The sequence below is a fragment of the Suncus etruscus genome, chromosome 4 (genome assembly GCF_024139225.1).
Source record: "Suncus etruscus isolate mSunEtr1 chromosome 4, mSunEtr1.pri.cur, whole genome shotgun sequence".
Classification (NCBI taxonomy): Eukaryota; Metazoa; Chordata; class Mammalia; order Eulipotyphla; family Soricidae; genus Suncus; species Suncus etruscus.
Window position 1 is genome coordinate 145,119,907 of NC_064851.1, and position 26,735 is coordinate 145,146,641.

General features: G+C 33.5%; 1 protein-coding gene across 1 annotated transcript; it reads left to right on the forward strand.

Annotated features, from left to right (window-relative positions):
• Window positions 1-232: 232 nt before the first annotated feature.
• Window positions 233-25,706, forward strand: KCNU1 (potassium calcium-activated channel subfamily U member 1). The gene is given in 11 exon segments (XM_049772706.1): window positions 233-384; window positions 4,627-4,701; window positions 7,398-7,508; window positions 10,896-10,975; window positions 10,978-11,000; window positions 14,984-15,066; window positions 16,498-16,510; window positions 16,512-16,576; window positions 19,084-19,234; window positions 25,507-25,570; window positions 25,573-25,706. Coding segments are annotated over 11 exon segments (951 nt in total).
• Window positions 25,707-26,735: the final 1,029 nt, after the last annotated feature.

A 26,735-nucleotide genomic window follows, 5' to 3' on the forward strand; every position in this document is an offset into this window, starting at 1 on the left:
AAGTGGCTTTAGAATGTAAGAACTTTAGAATAGAATATAGAATCTTAAAAATTAGAATTTAAAATTATAGTAGAGAATTTAAATTTAAGATATTTAGAATTTAGAATCATAGAATTGTAGAATTTAGAATTTAGAAATTTAGAATTTAACCCATGCTGACCCATGCTGTGTGGCCCTCCTTATCACCTCTCCCTAACGTGGACTGTTGCTGGATACCGGACTTAATTCCAAAATGATCCCCATTGCAAGATCTCTGCTCAAGATCTCCTGCCACAAATCTTTTATCAATCATAAGAAGGCCAGGGCATGTGATGAAAAGGTGCCCTGGAGCCCATACCCCACAAGAAAATCTCAAAAGACAATGGGGAAGCCCATTCTTCCATCGTAACTATAAGACCTGTATAACACTACCGCTTAACCTGTTTTTCCCAAATGTAAGGTAATCTACATCACTTTGGTCCTTTACTTTTTTTAATTTCATTTTTTTTAAAAATCTTTTTATATATTTATGTGAGCACATACATTTTTTAAAAAATGTCCCAGGTTCAATCCTATATGATATGCCAAATACTGCTGTGTGACCTCAAAATAAACAAAATATTTATTTAGAATCCTAAAGAAATAATCAGAATACCAACTCATGTTCACTTACTGAGCACTAATGGCTCAGTCTCTATATTAATGTATGCTCATCTATATAGTTTTCTTTTCTTTCTTTTTTTTGGGGGGGGCCACACCCATTTGATGCTCGGGGTTACTCCTGGCTAAGCGCTCAGAAATTGCACCTGGCTTGGGGGGACCATATGGGACTCTGGGGAATCAAACTGTGGTCCTTCCTTGGCTAGCACTTGTAAGGCAGACAGACTCCTTACCTCTAGTGCCACCTCACCGGCCCCACATCTATATAGTGTTCTAAATGCATATGTGTATGAATAAGATAAAATGAGATGTTTGAGATGTGTATAATAGGATGAATATCATTTGATAAATGACTTGCAGCTGGATAAAACAACTCCTGTTCACATTTAAATTCTTGGAGGCAACAAAATTTGTGGTGTTTTGTTTCTATTTCATAGTTTGTGGCAGCTGTTGACAAGATCAAATTTGGTCAGACATTAATTTTATTTTAGAGAGCTTTACCATTCCAACAACCTTTATTTTCTATTAATTAAAGAGTAATTAGCTAGGCAAGTGTCTTGTGTGAATCAGGAGAAATCTTTGAATTTCTCTTTATAAAATCTCTTTATAATTTCAGTACTTATTCTCTGAAATTTTAAATTCTGGGGGGTATTATGTCCAGGTAAGATTTAATGCCAGTTTTGCTGGAAGTGCTACTAACTTACATGTTCAATTTAGAAACTTAAATACCATTCATTTTCATTTAAAGTCTGAATGAGATTTTAATTAAGTCTTCAAAATGATCATATATATATGTACTGTACATTTCGTGCCTTTATCTTTAACATTAATATAGAGCAGCATACTTAGTGCATAGTAGGTATGTATTATTTATGGACTGATTCCTTCACCACCCAAGAGGCAAGGCTCCAACACCTGTAACTGCTGCAACTTTGTTCTGGGATCACAAATGTTCTGAGAGATAGAAAAAGACTCTCAGTCTTCAAAATTATAAACCATCATATCAAGACAGAATTTGGTTTATTTAATTATTGCTTTATCTTAAAGATGTGGGTAATTACAGGCTTTGTATGGCCTTATTTATTTTTATGTCATTTTATATAATAATTACATAAAATATTCCATACTATTATCAAACTATATAAAGTAGACCATTGCGTAAACATGAGTAACAATGACATAATAACTATGTTTAAGTGAAATTAGGATCTTTTCAATGATTTTCTCTCAATTATAAAGAATACTGAGTAAAATATGAGCAGTGCTCACACTTGGAAAGCATACTATTATAAATGTGCTTTATAATAGATCAACAGTCCTATGCAGTTGGTACTTCTACAATCTTCATTTTATAGATATGTGAGGAGGTAAAAAAAAAAAGACTTACACTAGGTTACAACAGTTAAAAGTGTTAGAGCAAGGATGTATTCTACAGTGGATTTGTTTAAATATGTCAATGTAATATAATAAATATAATATGATATGATATGATATGATATAATATAATGTAATATAATATAATAAATATAATATAAAATATATATTCTAGTAGGGTAAGAAAAGAAACAGTTCTGTGTTGTACTCAACACTCCTTGCAATTGCTCCTTTTCTTTCAGCAGCTTGTCCTTTCATTTACTTTGTAGCTTTAAGGTTCTTAAGAGCACTGCAGTGGCCTGAGCGGTGACACAAGTGGTAAGGTGTCTGCCTTGGCCATAGGAGCTTAGGACAGACTGCATTTCGATCTGCTGCAGGTGTCTTGCTTCTCAACATCTCTAGTGGGGACGAAAATTCCTTCACGAAGGAAAATGAGTAACACAAGCCGTCAAATATGAAATATGAAATAATGATACCACACACAGTGTATGTGGGGTCAACACACTTCTGGCAGGAGTGCAACAAGTTTAATTTTTTGAGCAGGGGAATTTATAGGGGTAAAATTAGCCAGAGGTAAAGAATAATTATAATCAGAAAGCATAGTACAACAGTAACAATACCTAAACTATGGGTGTGACTGTAAAAATTCTAAGTTACAAGAGAGAAGGTCACAACTCAAGGTAACTCCTAGCAAGCTTACTTTAAATGCAAAATTAGGATTAGAAGGGAGTAGGAAATATCTAGAAACTTGACCTTTCTGGACTGGTCTCTATTGTTTTAGAGGTTAAGTAAAGGGAGGAGCCAAATCCCCAAAAATGAGTTTCCCTATTTCTAAAGGAGGGTCAATAGTCAAGATCTGCATTCTGGTTATGCCCTTGATTACCAGAAACTGCAGCTGCAAAGAAGAGAGAAAAATTGTCTTTGCTTTTAGGGCTGGCTATATCCAGAAGAAGAGGTTCTCAAATATACTGAAATTTCTGAGCCAAAATTTTTGATAGAGAACATTATTTTGCCTGATATATACAAAGGAGAGATAGTCAAATACTAGCTGAAAATGTACTGCCAGGAATCTCTTTGGAAATTCCTCAACCATCCAAGCAGGGGAAAAAGACATTCACAGCGTGCCTTTTGAGAAACTCCATGGGGGTTAAATTAGTTCTACCCACCAGGAAAAATCTGAGGATACATCTGGTGGGCTAAGCCCCCCTAAAAGCTTAGGTAGGCCCTGGCATCAATCCCCCTGCATCCCACATAGTCCCCTAAGACAGGAGTGATTTCTCAGTGCATAGCCAGGAGTAACCCCTGAGCATCACCAGGTGTGGCCCCCAAAACAAAAAAGAACTTTCTCAAATTTTACAAATTCTGGGGACTATCAAGTCCAGGTAAATCTTGATGCTAACTTTGCTGGAAGTGCTAACTTACAACCTCAATTTAGAAAATTAAAATGTTAGCTGAACATTCAACTTAATTATCTTCCTTCAAAATATTGTGAAATTTCCTAACCTCCTACATATTAATAAACCACTTTCTCCCATAATAGTACTTTATACTGTTTAGAAAGTTTGCAATTATTTTAAAAAGACTTTGATTTTCAGTTTTGGGGTCACACCCGGCAGAGGTTACTCCTGGCTTTATGCTCAGAAATTGCTCCGGGCAGGCTCAGGGGACCATATGGGATCCCAGAATTTGAACCACCGACCTTCTGCATGCAAGGCAAATGCTTTACCTTCATGCTATCTTTCCAGCCTCTACTATATTTTTTCTTAATAGAGAAGTCTATAAGGCTTACATTTATTAGGCTTTAATTCTGTACCTTACCACCCACTTTTACCCCAGCGTTTTAATCCATACATTCACTTGCAAAGTCAAAGAAATTTACATGCTTTGGTTCAGCACATTTTAAATATACTTTATTATTAATTTTTGGTTTTCCCAGATAAAATAATGAATTTTATTCATAGAATTAGTGTCATCTTAACATTTCAAAAATAGCAGCAAATTCCCTAAATACCTTAAAGAACAGTGCTTCTAACACTTTTAAGTTCTTTGTTCTAATGTTTCCCACTAGAAATTTTAATATCTCTTATCTCATTACAGATATTATTATACAGCCTTATAAATTTCTCTGTTGAATGCCCATGTTTCATGATGAAGTTGGAACCCCAAAGGGCTGCTTCTGTGTTGCAAGTAGCCCTATCTTGTCTAGAAATTTAGTGTTTGAATGTTTCTGAATTTCTCTGACACTATGCTTTGTTAAATTGGAAGATAGACACCAAACTTAAATATATTTTACAGTAATCTACAGATTATCTATTAAGTTATGTATTTTAAATCAAAATCAGACCACAAAAGTTCATCTTTTTAAACAAGTGTATGTGATTGCCTGTGTCTTACTGTTATGCTATTAAGTCTCCACTTTACATATGAATCAAGTAGAGCACTTGTGACAGTGCAGTTCAGTAGGGTCCAGGTCACTTCCAGTAGACTGCAACTAAAGGTGATGCTGTTACTTTTGTCCATGAATCACATTATAAATTCAATATTCTAGAGTAGAGATATTTAGATTTTCTTGGACCTATCAGAACCCAAGTGCTCTTTGTCTTTCCTTCCTAGCAACTCAATGAAGTTTTCTAAGCTGCTTGCAATAACTCTCGTAGCTGCTTCACTGCTGCAGGATTCATTTACCTGGTAAGCACCTTATCAAACTCTAATGTTACCTGTCAACATGAATGCCTAGCCTTTGAAAAATGGAGATAGACCTTCTAAAGTCTCATGTCAATCACTGTAAACTGTGTGCAGTTTACCTACTTAATGCCCCTTCTGAAGTCTCAATATTCTTATATTCCTCACAAATATTTCTCAAAATATCTATGTCCCTTCTTCTTTCAAAGCCCACTCTTTGGGAAGGAAATAATATATTTGTTCTATAAAAGCATAAATACTAGGGAAATTTGTCTTCATAATTTTATTAGTGTTCTGGTATTATAAACAAAAGAATAAAGAGTGAAATAATTTTACCTTTAGTAAAGCTGGAGAGTTGTAGAAAAGGAATAGCTGGATTTTGAGGGGAGCTGAACTTAAGAACTTTCCTAATTATTACATAATTTCAATATGTAATTATTTCCTTTACCTATGAGAAAAATTATCTTTAGACCACTTAAAAAGCAATTTGGTAAGTGGGTTTCAATAATGGGCAATTCCAAGGGTTTAGTGCCAATAAATTTATCCATTAGAAAATGTAGAAATTGAAATGTGTTCTTAAAAGTCTATGGAGGACTTTGAAGAAAACAAACGAAGCAAATATAATATAAGTCATTTACAAGAGTCTCTTCAAAATTGGTTAAACAATAACAAAAAAAATGTGAATAAAACCCCCAAATTGGGGTTGGAGCAATAGTACAGCAGTAGGGCACTTGCCTTGTGCCAGGCTGATCCAAGATGGACCTTGGTTTGATCCCAGGTGTCTCATATGGCTCCTGAGTCAGGAGTGATTTCTGAGCACATAGCCAGGAGTAACCCCTGAGCATCACAGGGTGTGGCCCCAAAACAAAAAACAAAACAAAACCAAATTTTTTTTATCTTTGATTTTCCAGAAATATGTCAAATGCAAGTCACCAAAGAAACTGAGAAAGAATTTAAAACCAGGGAGACTAGTAGTTTCAGCTCATCTAGATATGGAACATTCTAAATGTTTTTGAGAATTCCAGTAAATTTCACTAAACAAAAAATCTAACTAGGGAATATATTCATGTGCTTAGGGTGACATATCAAGGTATTTTGGAAACATATAAATAGATTTTAATTATTTAAGTAACACTCTTGAGGACTATATCTACTCTACCAGTAATATGTCTACATATTACTTATAAAGAAAAAATTCATCTTTGGCTGTTGGTGGCCTTGGAAGAGTGGGCTGCCAGAATTTTCTTTTTGCAAAGAAACAGTAGATTTTATAAAGAGAATATTTGAAAGGCCAAAACTAAAATGAGCACTGATATTTAAAAACACATACCTACTTGTTTTTTGTTTGTTTGTTTTGTTTATTGGTCACACCCATTGGTGCATAGAGTTTACTCCTAGTTCTGTGCTCAGGGATAATTCCTTAGAGTGCTCAGGAGACCTATTCTGGGGCAGAGCTTAACCTGGGTTTTTCGGTGTAAGGTCAGTGTCTTAACCCCTGTTCTTCTCTTTGGCCCCTCAATTTACTTCCTTAACATATTCCTATTTAACTTCAGCTAAATGTTCTTTGTGTGTAAAATAAGTATTAGAAAGAATGTAGTCAATAAAATGCCTAGATTTATACTCTGATTTTACATCTTGAGAAAGCTTGATCACTGAAAATACAAGAAAAAATAAAAACTACTATCCTATGAACAGAGGACAGTTCTTAGGTATAACACGTAAAGGGAAATTATGTTTCCATGAACTTACCATTTTAAATGTATTTGAATGTTATATATTATATATATTTATGTGTGTACATTTGTGTACACATTCAATGTGTATATTGAACATGCATGACCTCACACATGCATGGAAGTTCTTAGGGGACCATGTGGGTGCCAGGAATTGAACCCAGGTAAGCCATGTGCAAGACAAGTGCCCTACCAGTTGGACAATTTCTCCAGCCCTGATTTTTGGCTACTTTAAATTTATTAAGTGAGTTGGTAAATGACTGAAAAGTGTTATTTGGGGAGGAATTGTTGGCTTTGAGACTGCTATTAGATCACTGCAATTTCAACTTAGTGTTCTCTAACATTGTAAGAATTTAATATTTACTCTCCTGATAATAATTTTTGAGATATAGTGTAGCTTCTATTTAGGTATAATAATTATTTATCTAGTAACTATTATGACCAATTTATTCCTACATGGTTAGGAATATATTGTACACAATATATTCCTGGAATATATTACTGCTTTCTGAAGCTTACATTCTAGACTCCAAAGGGTGGTTATAATGGTATTTTTAACATAAGTGTTAGGGAAATAATGTAGAACAAAATTAAGTAGAACATGTAGTTATTGGTGTTCCTATTTTTAAATCGATTCAAATACTAAATGTACTGAACATTAAATTTATGTTATTTATCTTTTTTTTTCTTTTTTTTTTTTTTTGTTTTTGTTTTTGTTTTTTTTTGTTTTTGGGCCACACCTGTTTGACGCTCAAGGGTTACTCCTGGCTATGTGCTCAGAAATCGCCCCTGGCTTGGGGGGACCATATGGGACGCCGGGGGATCGAACCGCGGTCCTTCCTTGGCTAGCGCTTGCAAGGCAGACACCTTACCTCCAGCGCCACCTACCCGGCCCCAGTTATTTATCTTTAAAGACAGAAAATGGTTCTCTTTCTCAGATAAGCCACATCACATGTTCTTGTCTCCTAGGTTTATTGTGGTTTGTAGAAATATCACTGTGGAGACTCTGGCTGCTTTCCTAGGGAACTTCTTCCACCTTAAGTCTGGGCAGATCAGTATTGAAATTGTATTTCTGGGATAGTAAGTGTATCTATCTGTCTGGCTTATGGCTCTAATTTAATGATTGAAACATATGTGTTTGTGTATGTTTGTGTATGTGGCTTCTTAGAATAGCAATCAATCATTAGGAAAAAATAAAATGGAAAAGAAAAGCAATCTTACAAAGTCAACCTCAGAAAATATTACAGAATATGTATTTCCACATGGCTTTTTGTACATGAACTATTTTTAAGTAATTTTGCAGTATTTAGATTATATTTGTCATATATTTGGCAAAATTCTGTACCCATTTCTTGTTTACTTTATAAACAATAGTTCCAATTCTAGAAATTAAAAACGTGAATTTTAAATAAAACAAAAAGTATTTATCATATTTTTTTGGCAGAGAGAGGTGTCTCTTAAATAGTACCAGTGGTCTAGATGGGGGGTGGTCAGTCCCAGCATTCTCAGTCCATAGTGCCCAGTTATTCAATGCCTATGCCCTTTAGTGCTGGGGACAATCAGTTTCACCTCAATAACACTCAGGGGTGCCCAATGGTGTTAAGAGGACCTTTAGAGTTATACCCAGTGGTGCTTAGATGAACCTAAGGTTTCTCACTTGCAAGCATATCCTCCTGAACCTCTACTATATCACCCACCCCATAAAGCAATTCTCTGGTTTTTTGTCTTACCATGTTTGTTTACTAGCAAAGAATGCTTTGTGAAACTCTAAAAAAAATACACGCATAATACAAAAATGTTAATAGTAGAAAATGATTTATTATTTTATTTTGATTTCCAGTGATACTGAACAACTTATACATGTTTTGGCAGTTTCATTTCCTTTAAAAATTATTTGTTTCTTTAATCCTTTTTAATTTACCTTGATACTCAACTAGGACAGCAATTCAATACCAGGGTTTACCAATAGATTGCAGCTGTATCCTACTCTGCCAGGGACCACCCATACTATCTTAAGGGTGTTTCGGGACCTCTGGGACTGCGAGTGATGTCTAGAAGGTCATAGTACTGGAAATTGATTCTGGATGATATTAAACATTGGGCTACAAATTTTAAATTGCTGCTATTATATTGGGTCATTAACCTTTTTATGTGATATGATTTTATCTAGTTGGGCCAAAATGCCTGATTGGCATATGGCCAACTCAGATTCAATTCCTGGCTCTACATATGGTCCTCCAACCTCTGCCAGTAGTGATCCCTGAGCACTGCCAATTGTAACAGAAACAAAAAAAAATATTCTGTCTCATTTGATGTTAAATTTTTGGCTAGGCTTTTATTTATTGGTTTGGTTTACAGATCACATCTAGTGATGTTCCTGGCTCTGAGCTATAACATTGTTCCTGACAGTTCTAGAAAGGACCAATGTTGGGGATTGAACCCTAGCTTCTTGCATGAAAAACATGTGCTTGGTTTTCTTCCCCCATTTTCATTGAGTTTTATGACTGATTTTATTTTTATTTTGACACAGAACCAATTGATTTACATGTATGCCAATCCACTAATATTTCAATGTTTTCTTTTATAACATTTTTTTTTAGAATTTTAATGTTTTCTTTTTGGGGGAGGCAGGTAGTGTGGGAAGCATGTCTGCTGTGATCAGCACTTACTCCTACTTCTATTCTCCAGGATCATTCTTGGCAGTGTTTGAGGGAAAGACAGAATGCAAGTGCTACATATCAAAATGATGTTAGATGAGTGAAAGGCAAGACCCTGAGACTCTTAGCATATAACCTTTCAGTTTCATCAATAATGTCACAAATAAAATTATTTTATTTTAATACAACAACTTTATTTTTATACAACTTTATGTATATATTTATAGGTATAAAAGTGTCATATATAATCGTATATATTTTATTCATTAATTAATCATATTTTCAGATTATGTTTAATTTAACTAATCTAATTTTCAGAGCACTCAAGTATTTGTTAATCTGATAAATCAGCTTAACAAAAAAGTTTCAGTATACTACAAAAATAGTACGTATTAGTAATACAAATAGTACATATTAATTGTCCAAAATAGTACATTGTATATATAGCAATGTCTAATCATTGTAAAATTATTTATGTTTTGTACTAGCACTACTTACATTTGATTTATATATTTAAAAATTCAAGGAATACAAACATTAAACATTACTAAAAACAGGTATGAAAATAATATAAAGTAGAATTATTGACTTCATCAACCATAGAGTGTTCAAAATGTTTATTATAATTCATATATGAAATACCAAAGTCATGATTGTTTAAATATGTAAAAGCACTAAAAAGTGGAATATTCTGCTGCAAATGTGGAAAAATTGAGATGATCTTTATACAGGTATATTTTTATATAAAATAAAAGTGATATTTCAAGTCTGGTTAACTTAAATACAATATGGGACTAGACAGATAATACAGCAAGTAAAATGTTTGCCTTGTGTGCTAACAAATGAGGGTCCATATCTTACATGGCATAGAGTTCAAGATTAAACATTGAGCACATCCAAGTGTCACCTTAAAACAACAACAGCAAAATATAGTATGGGGTCTTGAATCGTATTTTCTCATATCACTATAATAGTTTAGACCTAAGATTCAGATATAGTCTTAAAACTAAACTGAGTCATGTTAGCATCACCAAATAGATAATTGAGGTTAATAATGGAAAATAAATATCTCAAAGAGGAGATTAGATAAATTGCTAAATAAATATATCAATTTCTTTTATTGTTTCGTTGTTTTGGTTTGGTTTTTGGGTCACTTTGTACCCTGAGGGATTACTTCTGGCTATGTTCTCAGAAAGCGTTCCTGTCGGGGCCCGAGCGATGGCACAGTGGTAGGGTCTTTGCCTTGCAAGTGGCTGACCCAGGATCCCAGGATTGATGGGGGTTCAATCCCAGGGTGTCCCAGGTGGTCCTCAACCCAGGAACGATTTCTGAGCGCATAGCCGGGAGTAACCCCTGAGAGACACCAGGTGTGGCCCAAACTAAAAAAAAAAAAAAAAGAAGAAGAAAGAAATCAACCTTGGTTGGGGGACCATCTGGGACACCCGGAATTGAACCGAGGTCCTTCCTGGATCAGCCCATACAAGGCAAACTCCCTACCGCTGCACTATCGCTCTAGCCCAAAATAAATATAACTATTACTGAACCCAAGTTAATCTTTTTTATCTCTACTTTTGTTGTTGTTGTTGCTTTAATTTGCTTTGTTTTGGGGTCACACACGGTGACGCTCAGAGTTTACTCCTGGCTATGTGCTCAGAAATCGCTCCTAGCTTGGGGGACCATATGGGAGAGACCCCACAGGATCAAAACAGGGTTCATCCTAGGTTAGCTGAATGCAAAGTAAAAAGCCCTAGCGCTGTGCCTCAGCTCTGGCCTCTTTATTCCCACTTTTTATATTTTATTCTCTATATAGAGTTGCTCCTTCATTGGAATTGGAAGCCCTATTTAAATGCTACTTGGCCTATACAACTTTTGTTTCTGGATCTGCATGGAAAGGGAGGATCTAAAAAGAATTACTGTAACATTTAGCTCTTGTAATTGTAATATTGTAATATTTACAGTGTTAGAATATTTTGTTCTCTCAAAAATTTATTACTCAAGTTCCTCAAAATAATAAAAACTAGATTAACTTAAAAAACTATAAAGAAAATATAGCAAATCTCCAACTTTCTTTTGTGAAGTATTTCAACATGTTTCAAGCAGATCTCCCTATTTACTTACAGTAATATTTAAATTGCTTGTTTTACAAAATTTTCTATCTAGAGCAATCATATTTTTCAGTTTAAACGAGATGGAAAAGCTGTGGATAGTACGAAATAATTGATATTGTCTTCTAAATAGAGTTCTTACCAAATGACAGAATTCTTAGAGTCAATAAACTCGAAATTCTTCTAAAAATACTGGCTGCCTATTGTTTAGGGAAACAGGAAAAAACATATTAAAACTCCATTAAAGTTAGGATTCAACCTAATGAAGAACATCTAACGCATGTCTGATCAAAACCTGGTTCCAATCATAGTTTAAGTTTCACAACACTGTATGAATCATCGTCATCAGCAAATATGTGTAAAGTCAACAAAGAATTGAAGCAGACCAAGGGAAAACCTCAACTGGTAGAGCTCATGACTGGTATTTGGGAGGCCTGATTCCAACTGCTAGTACTGCATGAACTCCCGGTTATCATCAGTTATATGCCTGAGCATCATCAGTTATATGCCTGGGCATCTTCCCAGCACGACAGGTTTGGTCATAGTGGCATTGTAGTATTGTGGTTGTGTACCCAGCAGTCTCATTACCATGAGGTATGTCTTGGTCCAATCTGAGACTTGCTGACTACTAGATTGACCTCTTCCAGGAGGTGATCTGAGATCATCAAGACTAATAGATATAACATCTATAAAAATGAAAAAAAAAAACTAAAACAGGAACCAGAATAGTAGTACAGGGAGTCAAGCATTTGCTTGCATGTGACCAACCTGGGTTTGATACCCAGCATCCCAAATGGTCCCTTGAGCCCTCCAAGAGTAATTCCTGAGGGCAGAGCCAGTAGTAAGCCATGAGCATCTCTAGGTGTGGTCCAAAAAGAAAAAAAAAGGAAAGAGAGAAAGAGCTTGAGAAAAAAAGAAAGGAAAAGAAAGAAAAATGAGAAAAACCAGGAAAGAAAAATTAAAGAGTCAAGAGCAACAGAACAGAGGTAATCTTGTGTTACATGTGGCCAACCTAGGTTCATTTCTTAGCACATTATATAGTTCCCAGCCCTGCCAGTAGTGACTAATGAGTTCAGAACTAGAGTAAGCATAGAACACCACTGGGTGTAGCCTCTAAGAAATGTAAAAGAATGGAGTAATCCTTTCCCAAAGAACTGGCACAAGACAAGTTTGCCCACTCTTGCCACTTCTATTCAATACGGTAATGGAAATACTTGCCAGAGCAGATAACAAGGCTTTCAATAGGAAAAGGAAAAGTCAAGCTCTCATTAATTGAAAATAACAAAAAGCTATATTTAGAAAATCCTAAGGACTTTACCAAAAAGCTCCTAGATATAATAGAGTTGTATAGTTAAGAGGCAGGCTACAAAATTAACATGAAAAAATGCATGACATTTTTATATACAAATAATAAAAGAGAAGAAAGATATTTAAAAGCAATCCCATTTACAATTGTGCTTTATAAAAATCTAGTATCTTTATGTTAATTTAACTACAGTGTTGAAATACATATGCAGAGAAAAGTACAAAGCACTGCTTCAAGAAAAAGAGAACACAAGGAAAGGGAACCACCACCTAACACCACCACCAGATATATTGCAATCCCAATAAAGAAAACCATGCTAGTTTTTCAAAGAAATAGATCAAGCATTCTGGAAATTCATATGGCACAATAAATCTCTGTGACTAGCTAAAGCATTCCTAGGGAAATATAAATATAGGAGGCAGAACTTTCCAAAACTTCAAATTGTACTAAAAAACAGCAGTTATTAAACAAAATAAATTGGAATAAACACAGAATTTTAGGTCAATGAAATAGACTTGAATATGATGAGACTGATCCTCAGGTATGTAGCAATTAATCTTTAATAAAGGGGCAAAAAAATAAAAATTGGTTCAAGGAAAGTCTGGGAAAACTTGGCCAGAAAGCAAAAAAAAAAAAAAAAAAAAAAAGTGAAATCAGACCACTCTAATGACATGCAAAATAGTCCACTAAAAAGTATTAAAGATTTTGGTATTAGATCTGAAAGTATAAGATACATCAAGAAAAACATTGAACACTTCATAACATGGAAGCTAAAGACATCTACAAGGATGAACATCATTGGCCATACAAATAGAAGCAAAGACATTAAACTGAGAAGCTTCTTCACCTCAAAGGAAATGGTGTCTAGAATAAAAAGATTACTCACATAATGGGAGAAAATATTCACCCACTACTCGTCTGATAAAAATATCTATGTTATACAAGGCACTGATAGAGCCTCACAAAAAAAAATTTCTAACCCTATTCAAAAATAGGAGAATAAACAAACATTTCCTCAAAAAACACAGATGGCCAAAGGCATTTGAAAAAGTGCTTCACATCATTAATCATAAAGCAGATGCAAATCAAAACAAGATTTCATCTTACATAACAGAGATTGGCACTCATGACAAAACACAAGAACAACCAAAGCTGATACAGATGTGGAGAGAAAGGAACTCTCATTCATTGCTGGTTGGATAGTTTACTGGTCAAGCCTTTTTGAAAAACAATAATGATATTCCTCAAAAAACTAGAATTCACGTTTCCATATGATTCTGCAATGGCACTTCTAGGAAATATATTTAAGAAGGCCAAAACACAATGTAGAAAAGTTCTCTGCATTCCTGTATTCATCACTGCATTATTCATGATATCTAGAGTCTGGAAACAACTCGAGTGCTGGAGAAAAGATGTGTGGATAAAGGAACAGTGATACATCAGAGACTGGAATACTGTGTAGCTGTTAGGAAAAAATGAAGTCATATTTGCTTATTCAAGATGGATATGTATAGGATTATATTAAGTCAAATATAACCCACTCATTTGTGGGATATAAATAAAGAGTATGTCAATAGAGATAAGGGCCATGAGCTCCATCCATGGTAGGAAGCTTGCCACAAATTATTGGAGTGCAGTTAGGGTAGAGAAAAGACCCATATGAAAATGATAGTTGGAAATGATCACTGTGCACAAGAACTGGGTGTCTAAAGGACATAAAGTAATATACATAGTACTCATTCAGCAATAATATTGTAAACCACAGTGTCTAAAATGAAATAAAAAATATATAGAGAGAAAGAGAAAAAAAGAAAAATGTCTATTCTAGAAGCAGACAAAGGCATGTGAAAGGGGACATGGATGGCAGGAAATGTGTAATGTTGAATGGTGTTGTAAGTTGTCTTACTGCAATGAAATCAATAGTGAACATCTTTGAAACTTGTGGAAAAAAACCTGTATTATGAACAACCTTATAGCCATGGTGTTTAAAAAAAAGTACATTAAAAAAGATTGGAGTAAGAAAAAATGGTCTAAGCATAATCATTCTACATCCCACAGACGGAAGTAGTAGTTGCTTCTATAATTTTCTGAAACCTGAAGACTTAGAATTCATACTCATTGAGTGGTTGTTTGCTTTGAGCCAAACACACTCTCAGCATCTCATTCTCTCATATCCTGAAATAGATATGCAGGTGGTTGCTTTAACAAGCTTATAAAACAGCACTTGATATAAATTCAAATTTATATAAAATAATAACTATATGTTTCACTATTTTAAAACAGGCTTACATCTGTGTTAGCTACTTTATGCCCAAGGCTATGATTGCAACCCTCTGCATTTGTATGTATCACTTCCAGCACTGAATCTTATATGATAACATCCTATCACAGCTCTTACCCAAGTATCTTCTCTTTCTAAGTGGACATTTTATGACGAAAGAAACCATTAGAAAGCCCCAAATGTTTACTCTTACTGTTGAAAAATAGGTGGAAGCTGCAGGAGCATGCTTGATTCTAGCCAATCCTTTGAGCAGGGATTTGCATGAAGAAGATACTGTGAAAATTATGAGGTAAGAAGCTGGCGGTCTGAGGGTTGGAGAGAAATTAGGTTAGGTAGGGCTCTTGCTTGCTGAGTATGATACCTGGCATAGAATATGGTTTACTTTGTATGGCCAGGAGTGTTCCCTGAGCACAGAGCCATGGGTAATCCTGAACACCACCTGTCTGGCCCCAAACCCAAAAATATAAACAGAAGGAAAAAGAAACTGGTACTGTGCTTTATGCATTACATTGCTGATTTTATTCCATTTTTAAAATAAAGTCCAGTGCACAGGACTAAACAAAAGATGTAACCTGTAAGAATATTAGTCATCATATTTTAAGTATCTGGTTATTACTTTGCTGCAAAGATTGTCAGAATTAAAATTGAAGTAAAAAATAAAAATAAGAGGGAACTGAATCCTCTTTGTGTCTCCATATGTATTTTTCTAAAGTTGCATATAGATAATAATTACTTCAATAAAATAAAAATACACATAATAGTATCTGGTAACTGTTTATATATGGCCACTATAACAAACATTCCTAATGTATTTTTAATAAATAATTTTAAAGAAGGATCCACTTAGTAGATTCAATTAGTAGAGTTTGCTTAATCAAATTTTCTCCAGCAGTTTTGATAAAAACAATGTGTGTGGTTTAATATGAGTAATTGTAATTGATTATGCTAAGTAGTTAAAAGATTAGAGTCATTATTACCACTTTCAATTCTGAGTATGTCTCAGTTGAGATTTTGGATATGTTGCAGCAACATATCCAAACTATCATAATTATGAATTTATAATATGTGTTATACATCACTTTTTAGTACCCAGAACAGAATAAATATGTTTCTTGCTGAAGATGATCTTGTAAATAGTGAGTAAAAGATGATACTTTGTGCTATCAACAATGCAGGTGACATAAACATTAGTTTCTTAATTTCTAATATTAATAAATGTACAATACATTTAGTCTGTGAGCTGCTTTATGTTATAGAAATATAAGCTCTACATTAATTAATATATTTGAGTTTAAAGTATAAACTGTCTTACATGTATGTTCAATAATTATAAATATCTTAAAAATCAAGAGGTATTTTTCATATATTTAACTAGATCACTAAAATAACAGAACTCATTAGATTTCATTAAACAGAAGATTTTGAGCTAATGAACAACATCAATATTATGTCTTTATTGAGTTTTAGTTTTGTTTTGGATCACAGTTGCATTTCAGTCTAGAATCACTTCTCTCAATGTTTCAGAGACCAAATCTGGTTCCAGGGATCAAATCTGGGTCAGCTAAATGCAAGTCAAATACCCTACTTGCTGTGCTATATCTCGTCAACTCCTCCATACTTTTCTCCCCTGCCTTTTAATATGTTTATTTGCACACCAGCTTGAATATAATAGATAAAAATGATTGTACTTGACTGATTGATCTATTTGTTGTTGCTATAGGGTGCTCTCTGTAAAAATACTATTTCCCTAAAACCAGAATTATCATACAGATACTTCATGCCCATAATAAGACATTATAGCATTTTAGTTCCTCTACTCTTTTCTTTTAAAGTTCATGGAACTAAATAAACAGTTTATAATTTTATGGTCTCTATATAAAATTTTTTGTAATCATACCTTGAAAATGTTTTAACCATAATTGAAAGACAAATAGCTTTTTATGCAAGTAAAAACTAAAAGAATTTACTACTACTAGAACAAGATTACAAGAAAAGGCAAAGGAAGTTTTTAAAAATTGAAGGGAAGGTACAAATCAGAAACAAACAAAAAATGACAAAAATGTGTAAATTATGCTGAAATAGATAAATAATAATAAAATCCAGAATGATTAATACATTGGATCTGTTAAATTATGTTTAGGTGTTTACATTACAGATGCTTACATTAGTTTTGACATTATTGGTTTTACTTACATTAAAGCTATAAAATGTGGGAGATGGATACGGGTACTCTAGTTATGGGAGTATGTATGTGGTGCTGGTCTTATGTTCATGAAAAACCCCTAATGATAGTATTGTAAGCCAAAAAATAAATAAATTTTAAAATATAAATTATGACAAAAAAACAGCAATGGTTTGTAAAGGCAGGCAGAGTTAAATTTGCAGCTTTAAAATATTATGGAGAAAAAATTGCTAAAAAGTTAATGTTTATTTTTAAACATTAATTGCTAGTTAATGTTTACATTAATACAGATGTCATGAATATAATTTTATATAAGTCCTATGATAACCACAAAGAAAAAACATATAGTTGATAGACAAAAATAACTAAACTTAAGTATATTCCCTTAAAATATTTTCAAATTATAAGGAAAAGAGCAAAAATAAGAATAAAACAGAGGACTTACAAAACTAGCAAACAAGTGACAATGAATGTACACCCATCAGTTATCACTTGAAATGTAACACTTAAGGTGAATTTGTCAATAACAAAGTAGATATTCTCAAGTGTTTGTAAAGAAAAAAATACTTATATGTATTTTGATTATATGATACTTCAATTGTAAGGACCCTCAAAGTCTGAAAATGAAGTGATAGAAAACTATAAATTGAAGCTGGAAACCAAAAATTTGGGTAAATTTGTGCTAATGTTAGATAAAATAGACTTAAGAAAAGTATTTCAATAGAGGCAAAGCAAAGTATTCTGTAATTATAAAGGGACACTACAACATATATTTATGCAACCAACACAAGAAATTATCACTTATTAAGCAAAAATGCACAAAATATATAAAATGTATACAATATATGTATATGTGTCAGCCATAAAAATAATTAAGTTTTGATATTTATGAAAACATGGGTCAACTTGAATGTGTTACATTAATGTGTAAACATGGAGAAAAAAAATAACATATACATTTTCTTATATTAATTGGTGGAATTAAACCAAATCAAAACACAATGGAACTCCTGGAAAAAAGATTAGTGGTGACCCTATTGGAATTATGGGGTAAATGGATGGGTGGAAAGACTTGGCTCTCTGGGGCTGGAGTCTAGTGACTTCTCCCAATTGAGTGAGTAATGATGGTTGATGAAACCTGAAGAGAGCTTTCCCTGGAAAGTGACTTTTTCCTGAAGAAAAAAAAAAAAAAAAGCTAAATCACAGAGTGACATTCTGGTTTGTCCCTGCTTAGCAACTGGAAAAGACTGAGGGGACCTGACACCTTTGAGGGTTTCTCTTCTGTCTCCTGCAAATCTCCTGAGAAGACCAAGAAAGGCCCAGCAAAATCTGTCTCCTAGAGGTGCCCAAGCAGAAAGGTCAAGAAAGATTGAGTGAAAATCAGCTTAAAAAAAAAAAAAAGGAAATATAGGGTAAATGGGCAAATGTTGTCAAAAACTTATAAACTCTCAGTTAAATATAAATTAATTTCTCAATTTAAAATATAAAATTAGTGACTTCAGCTAATAGTCTATAGTATATATGTAACTTGATAGGTGGATAGATGTTAAATATACTCATAATGAAAGAAAAATGCAACAATTGTAGTAATTGATGCTAAGTAGAACTACTATGGTATCTCGGACTATCAAATATTAAATGAGTTTGAATAATGTTGTGCATCTGAAATTAGTATTTTTCCATGCTTGATCTAGAATAATTAAAACAAAATGAAAAAATACCTAAAAACATAAAATTAGAGATTTAAGCCAATTTAAATTTTCTTTTTTTTTTTTTTTTTTGGATTTTTGGGTTACACCCATTTGATGCTCAGGGTTACTCCTGGCTAAGCGCTCAGAAATTGCCCCTAGCTTGGGGAACCATATGGGATGCAGGTGGATCAAACCCCGACTAGCTCTTGGCTAGCTCTTCTAAGGCAGACACCTTACCTCTAGTGCCACCTCACTGGCCCCCAATTAAAATTTTCAGCTCAAAATATTTTCATATTTAAAACTGGGAGAAGTTGATACTTAGATTCACTTGAATTTTTCTTTGTACAGTAAATAAAATTAAAGATATTTATCCAGAAAGAATTTTATTGTATGTAAATGCTTAATGTTTGATCTACTTTCTGCCATAAAACAGTTTTCTGCCAAAAATTCTCAGTTGGGACTGAAATAGTGATGACAATATCATCTGCTTTGCTCAACTAAAGCTTGAATTTTTCGCCCAAGGCTGATTGGTAGTAGGATTGTGCATCTTTCTGACATCTCTATTTATTAAGCAAAGTACAAAGGTAATATTGCAAATTAATGTTGAGTATTGCTTTTATCCTCACACGTCAGAATTTGAAAGAGAAAACAAAACAACAATATAAGCAAGAAGGCCTCCCCAAGTGACCTTTGATATCTTGGTGGTGAACTGATAAACCTATAAGGAGGTACCAAGTATTATACTGACCTTCAAGAAGTTGATTATGTCATCCTTGCTTAAAAATATTATCTGGAGCCATGTTAATTGTCTCAAACCATGATCGAGGTATATGTCTCCAATTCCATGTGTCCTTTTATTTCTTGAAGCAGTGTTTTGTACTTATATTTTTATAGGTCTTTCATCTCTATAGACAAATTGACTGCAATGTACTTAATTTTTACAACACAATTTTGAATGGGATTGTTTGTTAACATCTCTTCTCTTTCATTAATTGTATATAGAATGACCATATTTTTTGTGTTAATTTTGTATCCTGCCACTTTATTTTACAAGTATATTGTTTCTAGAAGATTTTTAGTATTCTTTAGGATTTTCTAAATATAGTATCATGTCATCACAAACAGTAAGAGCTTGACTTCATCCTTTCCTATCTGGAAGACTTTGATATATTTTTCTTGCTTAAGCTATGAGAAGTACTTCAAGCACTATGTTGAAAAGAAGTGATGAGTGGGATAGCCTTGTTTTGTGTCAGATCTTAGAGGAAAAGCTTTTAGTTTTCCCCATTAAGCATAATATTTGTCACAGCATTGTGGTAAGTAGCCTTAACTATGTTGAGAAGTTCCTTCCATTCCCATATTGTTGAGAGTTTTTACCATGAATGGGTGTTGGAACACATCAAGTGCTTTTTCTGCATCTATTGATATGGTCATACAATTTTTTATTGATATGGCATATTATATTGATTGACTTGAGTACCATATGTTAAACCACCTTTGCATCCCTGGATGGAATCCTTTATCATGATGTATGACTTTCTTGTTGAGCTGTTGGATTCTATATGATAGTATTTTGTTCAGGATCTTTGCATCTGTGTGGATCTGTGTTCATCAAGGATATTGGCCTGTATTTTTCTTTTCTTTCTGTTTTTGTTTCTTTGTTTGTTTTGTATATGATTCTGCTTTTGGTATCAGGCTGTTAACTTCACAGAATTTATTCAGGGGAGTTTCTCTTTCAGTTAACTGGGAGAGCCTGAAAAGGATTGGCAGTAAATCTTTAAAGGTTTGAAAGAATTCAGTAGGGAATCCACCTGAGCCTGGGCTCTTTTTAGAGGGGGAGTCTTTACTACCATCCCAATTTGCTCAGTGATAGGTTTGGTTGGATATTCAAGATCATCTTTGTTCAAAATTGGAAGTTTACAGGAATCATAATTTTTTTATCAATTTTGTCCATGTTCTCTTATTTTGTGTCATCAAGGTTCTCAATATAATCTCTTATTAATCTGAATGTCTGTAGTATCTGTAGTAACCTCCCAATTTTCATTTCTGATTTTGGTTTATTAGAATTCTTTCTCTGTGAGTATTATCAATGGTCTATCTATCTCGTTTATTTTTTTCAGAGAACTAACTCTTGGTTTAATTGGTCTTTTGGATTGTTTGTTGGGGTTTCCAGTTGATTAATTTGTGCTATAAGACTTTTTATTTTATTTGTGCCTATTTTTCATTCATTTTGTTGGTCATTTTCCTATTTATAAGCTGTGCCATTAAGTTATTTATTTAGGCTTTTTCTTTCTTCCTGGTGAATGCTTGGATAAATTTGAATTACCCAAATTTATCCAAATATAAATTTTCCTCTTAATATTCTTTTGATGTGTATCACATGTTCTGATAATTCATGCCGTCATTTTCATTAGTTTCAAGAATCTTTGATTTTCTCTTGATTTCCTTCTAACACATTGGTTTCTCATCAGTGAGATGTTTAATTTCTAGGTGTTAAATTTTTCATGTCTTAAGTTCACTTCTATTTGCAGTGCATCATGGTATGAGAAGATACTTGAAACAATTTATATCCTCTTAATTATATGGACGTATGTTTTATGGCCCAACATGTGTTTGTTATATCTTGGAGAATGTATCAGATGCATTTATGTAAGTGTATACAGCTTTCTGAAGGTGAAAAACCTTATATAACACTGAGTCCTATATATAAAACACTAATATATATTACATATAATATATAATATGTATGTTCACTATATATTTCTATATATAAAATTTTAATCCCTATATATAAAATACTAATACATATGTATATCTCCAGAGTCATTATATTATTGTTAAGTTTTAGCCTGGTTGACTTATCAAAGGGTGACATAGCACTGTTAAAGCCTTCAACTATTATTCTGTTGCTAAATATGTCTTTCATCAAGTCTACCAGCAATTGTTTTAAGTATTTTGTGGTCCCTCATTGGGTGTATATATGCTTAGACTGTGTTTTCTTCCTATATAAACATCTCTTGATAATTAATAAATGCCTATCCTCTGTCTCATAACCATTTTAAACCTAAAATCTAAGATGTCTAATATTAGTATATCCACTCCAGCTTTTGTAAGAGAGTTGTTTGCTTTAATGATTGTCCTCCAACCTTTGACTTCGAGTGTTTTGTGTGACTATTCAGATGTATTTCTTGAAGGTAGCAAAATGTTAGATACTTTTTTCTGATCCACTTTTCCACATTTGTCTCTTAGTTTCTGTGTGTCAAATATTGAAGTGGAGAGAGAGATGACTGTCATTCTTTTGTAGGAGTTAGTGTGCCTGTTGGGTTTGCTTTTACTTAAAGTAGATTCTTCAGTTCCTTTTTAAGATTAGCTTTGATTATGTAATGTTTCTGAGCTTTCGTTATCCATGAAGCTATATATCCTTCCTGAAAATTTGAATGAAAGTCTGACTGGTAAAGTATTCTTGGTGAAGTGTTCATTTCACTGACTTTTGTCACTATATCTCATCACTGCCTTTGGGCCTGGAGGGTTTCTTGTGATAAACCTGCTGTAAATTTTAAGGATGCTTATTTAAAAGCAGTTTTCCTTTTTGATCTTGCTGCTTTCAGTATTATATCTATATCTGTGGTTTTCATGATTATTACTAGAATATGCCTTATTGTGCTTCTTTTTAGGTCTCTTTTAGCTGGTAAACTTTAAGCATCCAGAATGTACTTGCGATCATTCTTTAGCTCTGGGAACTTGCTTTCCAATAATGTACTTCACTGTTGATTCTTCATGAGAGGTTTCTTTCTGGGTCTCTGGGATCCCAGTGATCGTTATGCTATTTCTATTGAATTTATTCCAGAGTTATATTGCTCTGTCTTAGTTTTTTATGTTTTTTTCTATCTTTTTATTTATTTATGGCTCTTTCCAATCCCTTTGGCTGTATGGAGGTGTTATTTAGCTCATCTTTCATCTCACTGATTCTATTCTGAGCTACTGTTTCTCTGCCTTCAGTCATTTTTATATTTCACCTACCAAGTTTTTTCAGTCCTGTTATTTCTGCTTGAATTTTTCTCATTTTGTCTTATATCCTCTTCAGTCTTTTTGTTTATTTCAGTTAGTTCCATGATTTCTTTGAATTCTTTGTTTCCTCTTTGTGACCTTTGCAGTGTGATAGGTTGTGTGTGTGTGTGTGTCTCATTGACTAGTAAAAATGAGAAGCTACAGAGCTCATGTGGCCATGTTGTACCAGTCTAACCTCCACCCTTTCGCAAGGATGACCCTCTTACCTTGCTGCACTAGTCCTGCAACTTTTTCATGGTGGACAGGTAATAGTTTTCTTTTACTTAAACATGTATTTACAATTCACAATTACACTAGTACATATTTATGGTTGATGTACAAAGTTACTTAATCCTTCTTCTGCTGATTTTATTTTGCCTCTGTTCCACCTCTTCATTTTCTTTATTCTACCTCCAGCCTCATAACATGGTAATTTAAGTATTATAACAGAAGGTCATATTGAGTTTCATTTTTGTCTTGTTTGTTTAAATTATAAATACTGGCTATGCTCTAGACTCATTTCTGTACTGAGAGATGTCTCTGTGGACCATATGTGGTCCTGGGGATCAAATTTGGGTTAGACAAGTGCACCTACCAGGTACAAACATTACCTACTGTACTAGAAAGTCCAGCCTCACAAACTGATCCTTTTAAGGAATAGATAAAGCAAAATATACACTGGAAAGAAAAATACTGACTGAAACACATGCAATTATTTCCTAATTACAACTGTGATTCAGATTATGTGAATGTAGGTAGTCATGTACAGATCAAAACAATCATCAGGGATTGAAGTAATAGTATTGCAATTAGGTGCCTTGCACAGTGAACTCAGATTTGATTTTGGCATCATATATGGACCTCTGAGTCCTGCCAGGGATGATTTCAGAGTATAGTCAGGATTAAGTCTTGAGCACCTTTAGATGTGCCTCCAAAACCACATAAAAAAATGACCATCAGACAGCAGGAAGAAAAATAATGTAATTGCTGTTAGAGTGTACATACTTTACCTAGCACTTTCAGTTCATTTTACTACCTAGGAAATGACTGAGAAATCATCTAAGTTCTAAATAATGGAAGGCTACTGCATTATCCTTTATAATGATTGTGATTTTAATCTTCATGACTAGAGAAAATAAATACAATGAGCATTCTTTATGAAGACCTTATTTCTTTAATGAACTATTGAAAGTAGAGATGTGAAACCAACCCATTGTTACGTTATCCTCTTATTTTTAATCAAAGATGCGATCGAATTGAAGATACTTATCTGTCAATATTCATTACAAAATGGCTTTTGTAACATATTAATTAGGAGGGATTTCTGGCCACAGTATGAAAGAGAGATGAGAAAAAGAAGAGAGACAGAGAAAAATTAAAGCTGAAATTCAAGTTGAGATTCTAAACAAGAACATTTTGTTTGATATTTTTTATGCTATTCATATGCTTTTCTATGAAGTAGTAATTCCTGTAATAAACTACTGACTTAGTTTTACTGGAAAAGACTTCAGTATTGTTTGTACCCCTTTTTTCTTATTAGACTCTATCGATTTCTTTATCTGTAAAATAGAAATTAATTTTGTAACCTTTTTCTATTTTTTTTTTGTTTTTTGGCCCACACTCATTTGATGCTCAGGGGTTACTCCTGGATAAGTGCTCAGAAATTGCCTCTGGCTTGGGGGACCATATGGGACGCCGGGGGATCGAACCGTGGTTGCGATCTTTCCTTGGCTAGCACTTGCAAGGCAGACACCTTACCTCTAGCGCCACCTCGCTGGCCCCTGTAACCTTATTTTTCTAATAGTTGAATTGATATTTGTAATATTTCTGAATACTCATTAAAAGCCTTTGGGTCATAGACAAGCATTTTGACATTATCTGCATGGTGAGGTATTGTCCAGATAGAATTTTTGGCTGATCTTTTGAGGCACAGTATTATTTGCTTGTGTGCTATTTTTCTTTTTCTGGAAGTGTAAAATGACCATCTGAGGAGTGTTTTTTTGAATTGACCTTAAACTCTACAGTGTTTCATTGTTTATAGAAATTACAGATTTTCATCTGAGACTGTGACCTTTAAGTGTCCAATGCATTACCAGTGTGATGTAGGAAGGAAAAGACTGCAAATAGTACATAACATAAATCCTATTGGGAATATTACACTACATCAGAGATAGTTTCTCAAAGACCTTTGTTTTACTCAGACTCTATTTAGCCTTTTTTTAAAGATACCTTTTATCATTTATATATTTAATTTATCCTCAAATTTACTGTTGTCCTTAAAATCTTTTATTGCATTGATTGTACAATGACTTCTTAGACTCTCTTAAGTCCCCCAAAAGGAGATACTTATCTAGAGCTAAAGCATGATTACAGTTTTTCCTTTTTGTCTGTTTTGTATCAGTATACAACTAATAATACATTTATGAAACCAATATTGATCAGCCATAAGTAGTGAGAAACAAGTTAGATTGCATATAACTTATCACTTCCTTCTATTATCAGCCCCAAATTAGTGTAATTTTAGACATTAGAAAAATTATAATGTTCAGTAAGACACCTAAAATGCCAGGTGGAAGTAAACTAAGTTATGATGCTTTCACTTTATTTATAACTTTTTGCTAATAATAACTGAGGTGTATTCTTGAAAGTCAATTCTACCTTTGTCATTTTTCTAGTCAAAACCCAGTACAAATCTTTCTATGATCTAATATCAACATATTCTGGTTTATTATTAGCAGAACAGACAATCTGAATATTAACATTCTATTTTAAATACCAAAATATGCTTCATGTGGTATATTGTGCATTTCAGGTTTGTCCTAAAAATCCCTGGCAGCATCACTTCTTTAATGGACTGAGTAACACAATCTTGACTCATGTCTTTCTGATGATTTTGCTGGAATTAGTTTTCCTGAGTTTCCTGGAAGTGAAGACAAATATATCTCCAATATTTCATGTCACACTGTTCTCATGTTCACTAAGTGTTCACTTCAGATCAGGCTTCATGACTAAACCTTAAAATAAAAGAACGCATAATTTTTATGCCATGTATAAGCTTGCAGTCTGTGTGAGATAATTTTTCACTTCGTTCAGTTGATATGGCTATGAGTCACATTAGGATGGATTTACTTGCTAGTGAAAATTTTACCTTTGGGATTCTGGTGATTTCCAAGTGTCAAATACAGAGTGTTAGACATGTGACTTACATTCATTCATTACTCTGCTTTCAGACCTCCACCTTACTGCTTTCCTTTCAGGCTTTGCTTTGTGAAGATGAAATAATGTTGATAGCCATTGAATACATGTTTTATGAACCCAGGTATCTATACAAATTTTTCTTATAGTTGAGTGAGGGAGAAATGTTTATAATAAAGATTTTTAAAAATATATCTATATACAAGCATTTTGCTATTTGTTGGGAGCATACATTTAGTACTATTACTAATGATTTAAGTCAATCACTTCTAAGAGGGAAACTTGCTTATCACCAAGAGACAAATGAAAAAAAAAAAAGTACTAAGCTTCACTTATCATTAGGGAAATTCAAATCAAGATGACAGTGAAATATGATCTTCTGCCAGTGACAATGTCACATATCAAAACAGTAGTAAAATGTGTGCTGGTGGGATGTAGTAAAAAGAAACTTATGCATTGCTTGTTGATATGTTGTCTTTTTCAACCCCTGTGGAAAATAATATGGAGGGTTCACAGATCAGATTCAAGCTGCCATATGATCTATCAATTCTACTTTTTGGTATGTATCTTCAGACAGAAAAGTATTCATTCAAAAGTATGAATATAAACACCACTATTCATTGCAGTAATAAATACTACAGCTAAGAGTTGTAATCAAACTAGCTGTCCAAAATATATATGGATTATGAAGATATAGTATATGTATATACAATAGAATACTATGCATCTGCAAGAAATGATAAAATAATGCAATTTGCTGCAACATGTTTGGAACTAGAAGATATGATGTTGAGCAGAATAAGTCAGAAGAAGAAAGACCTCTTTTATTTGTGGTATATACAATAA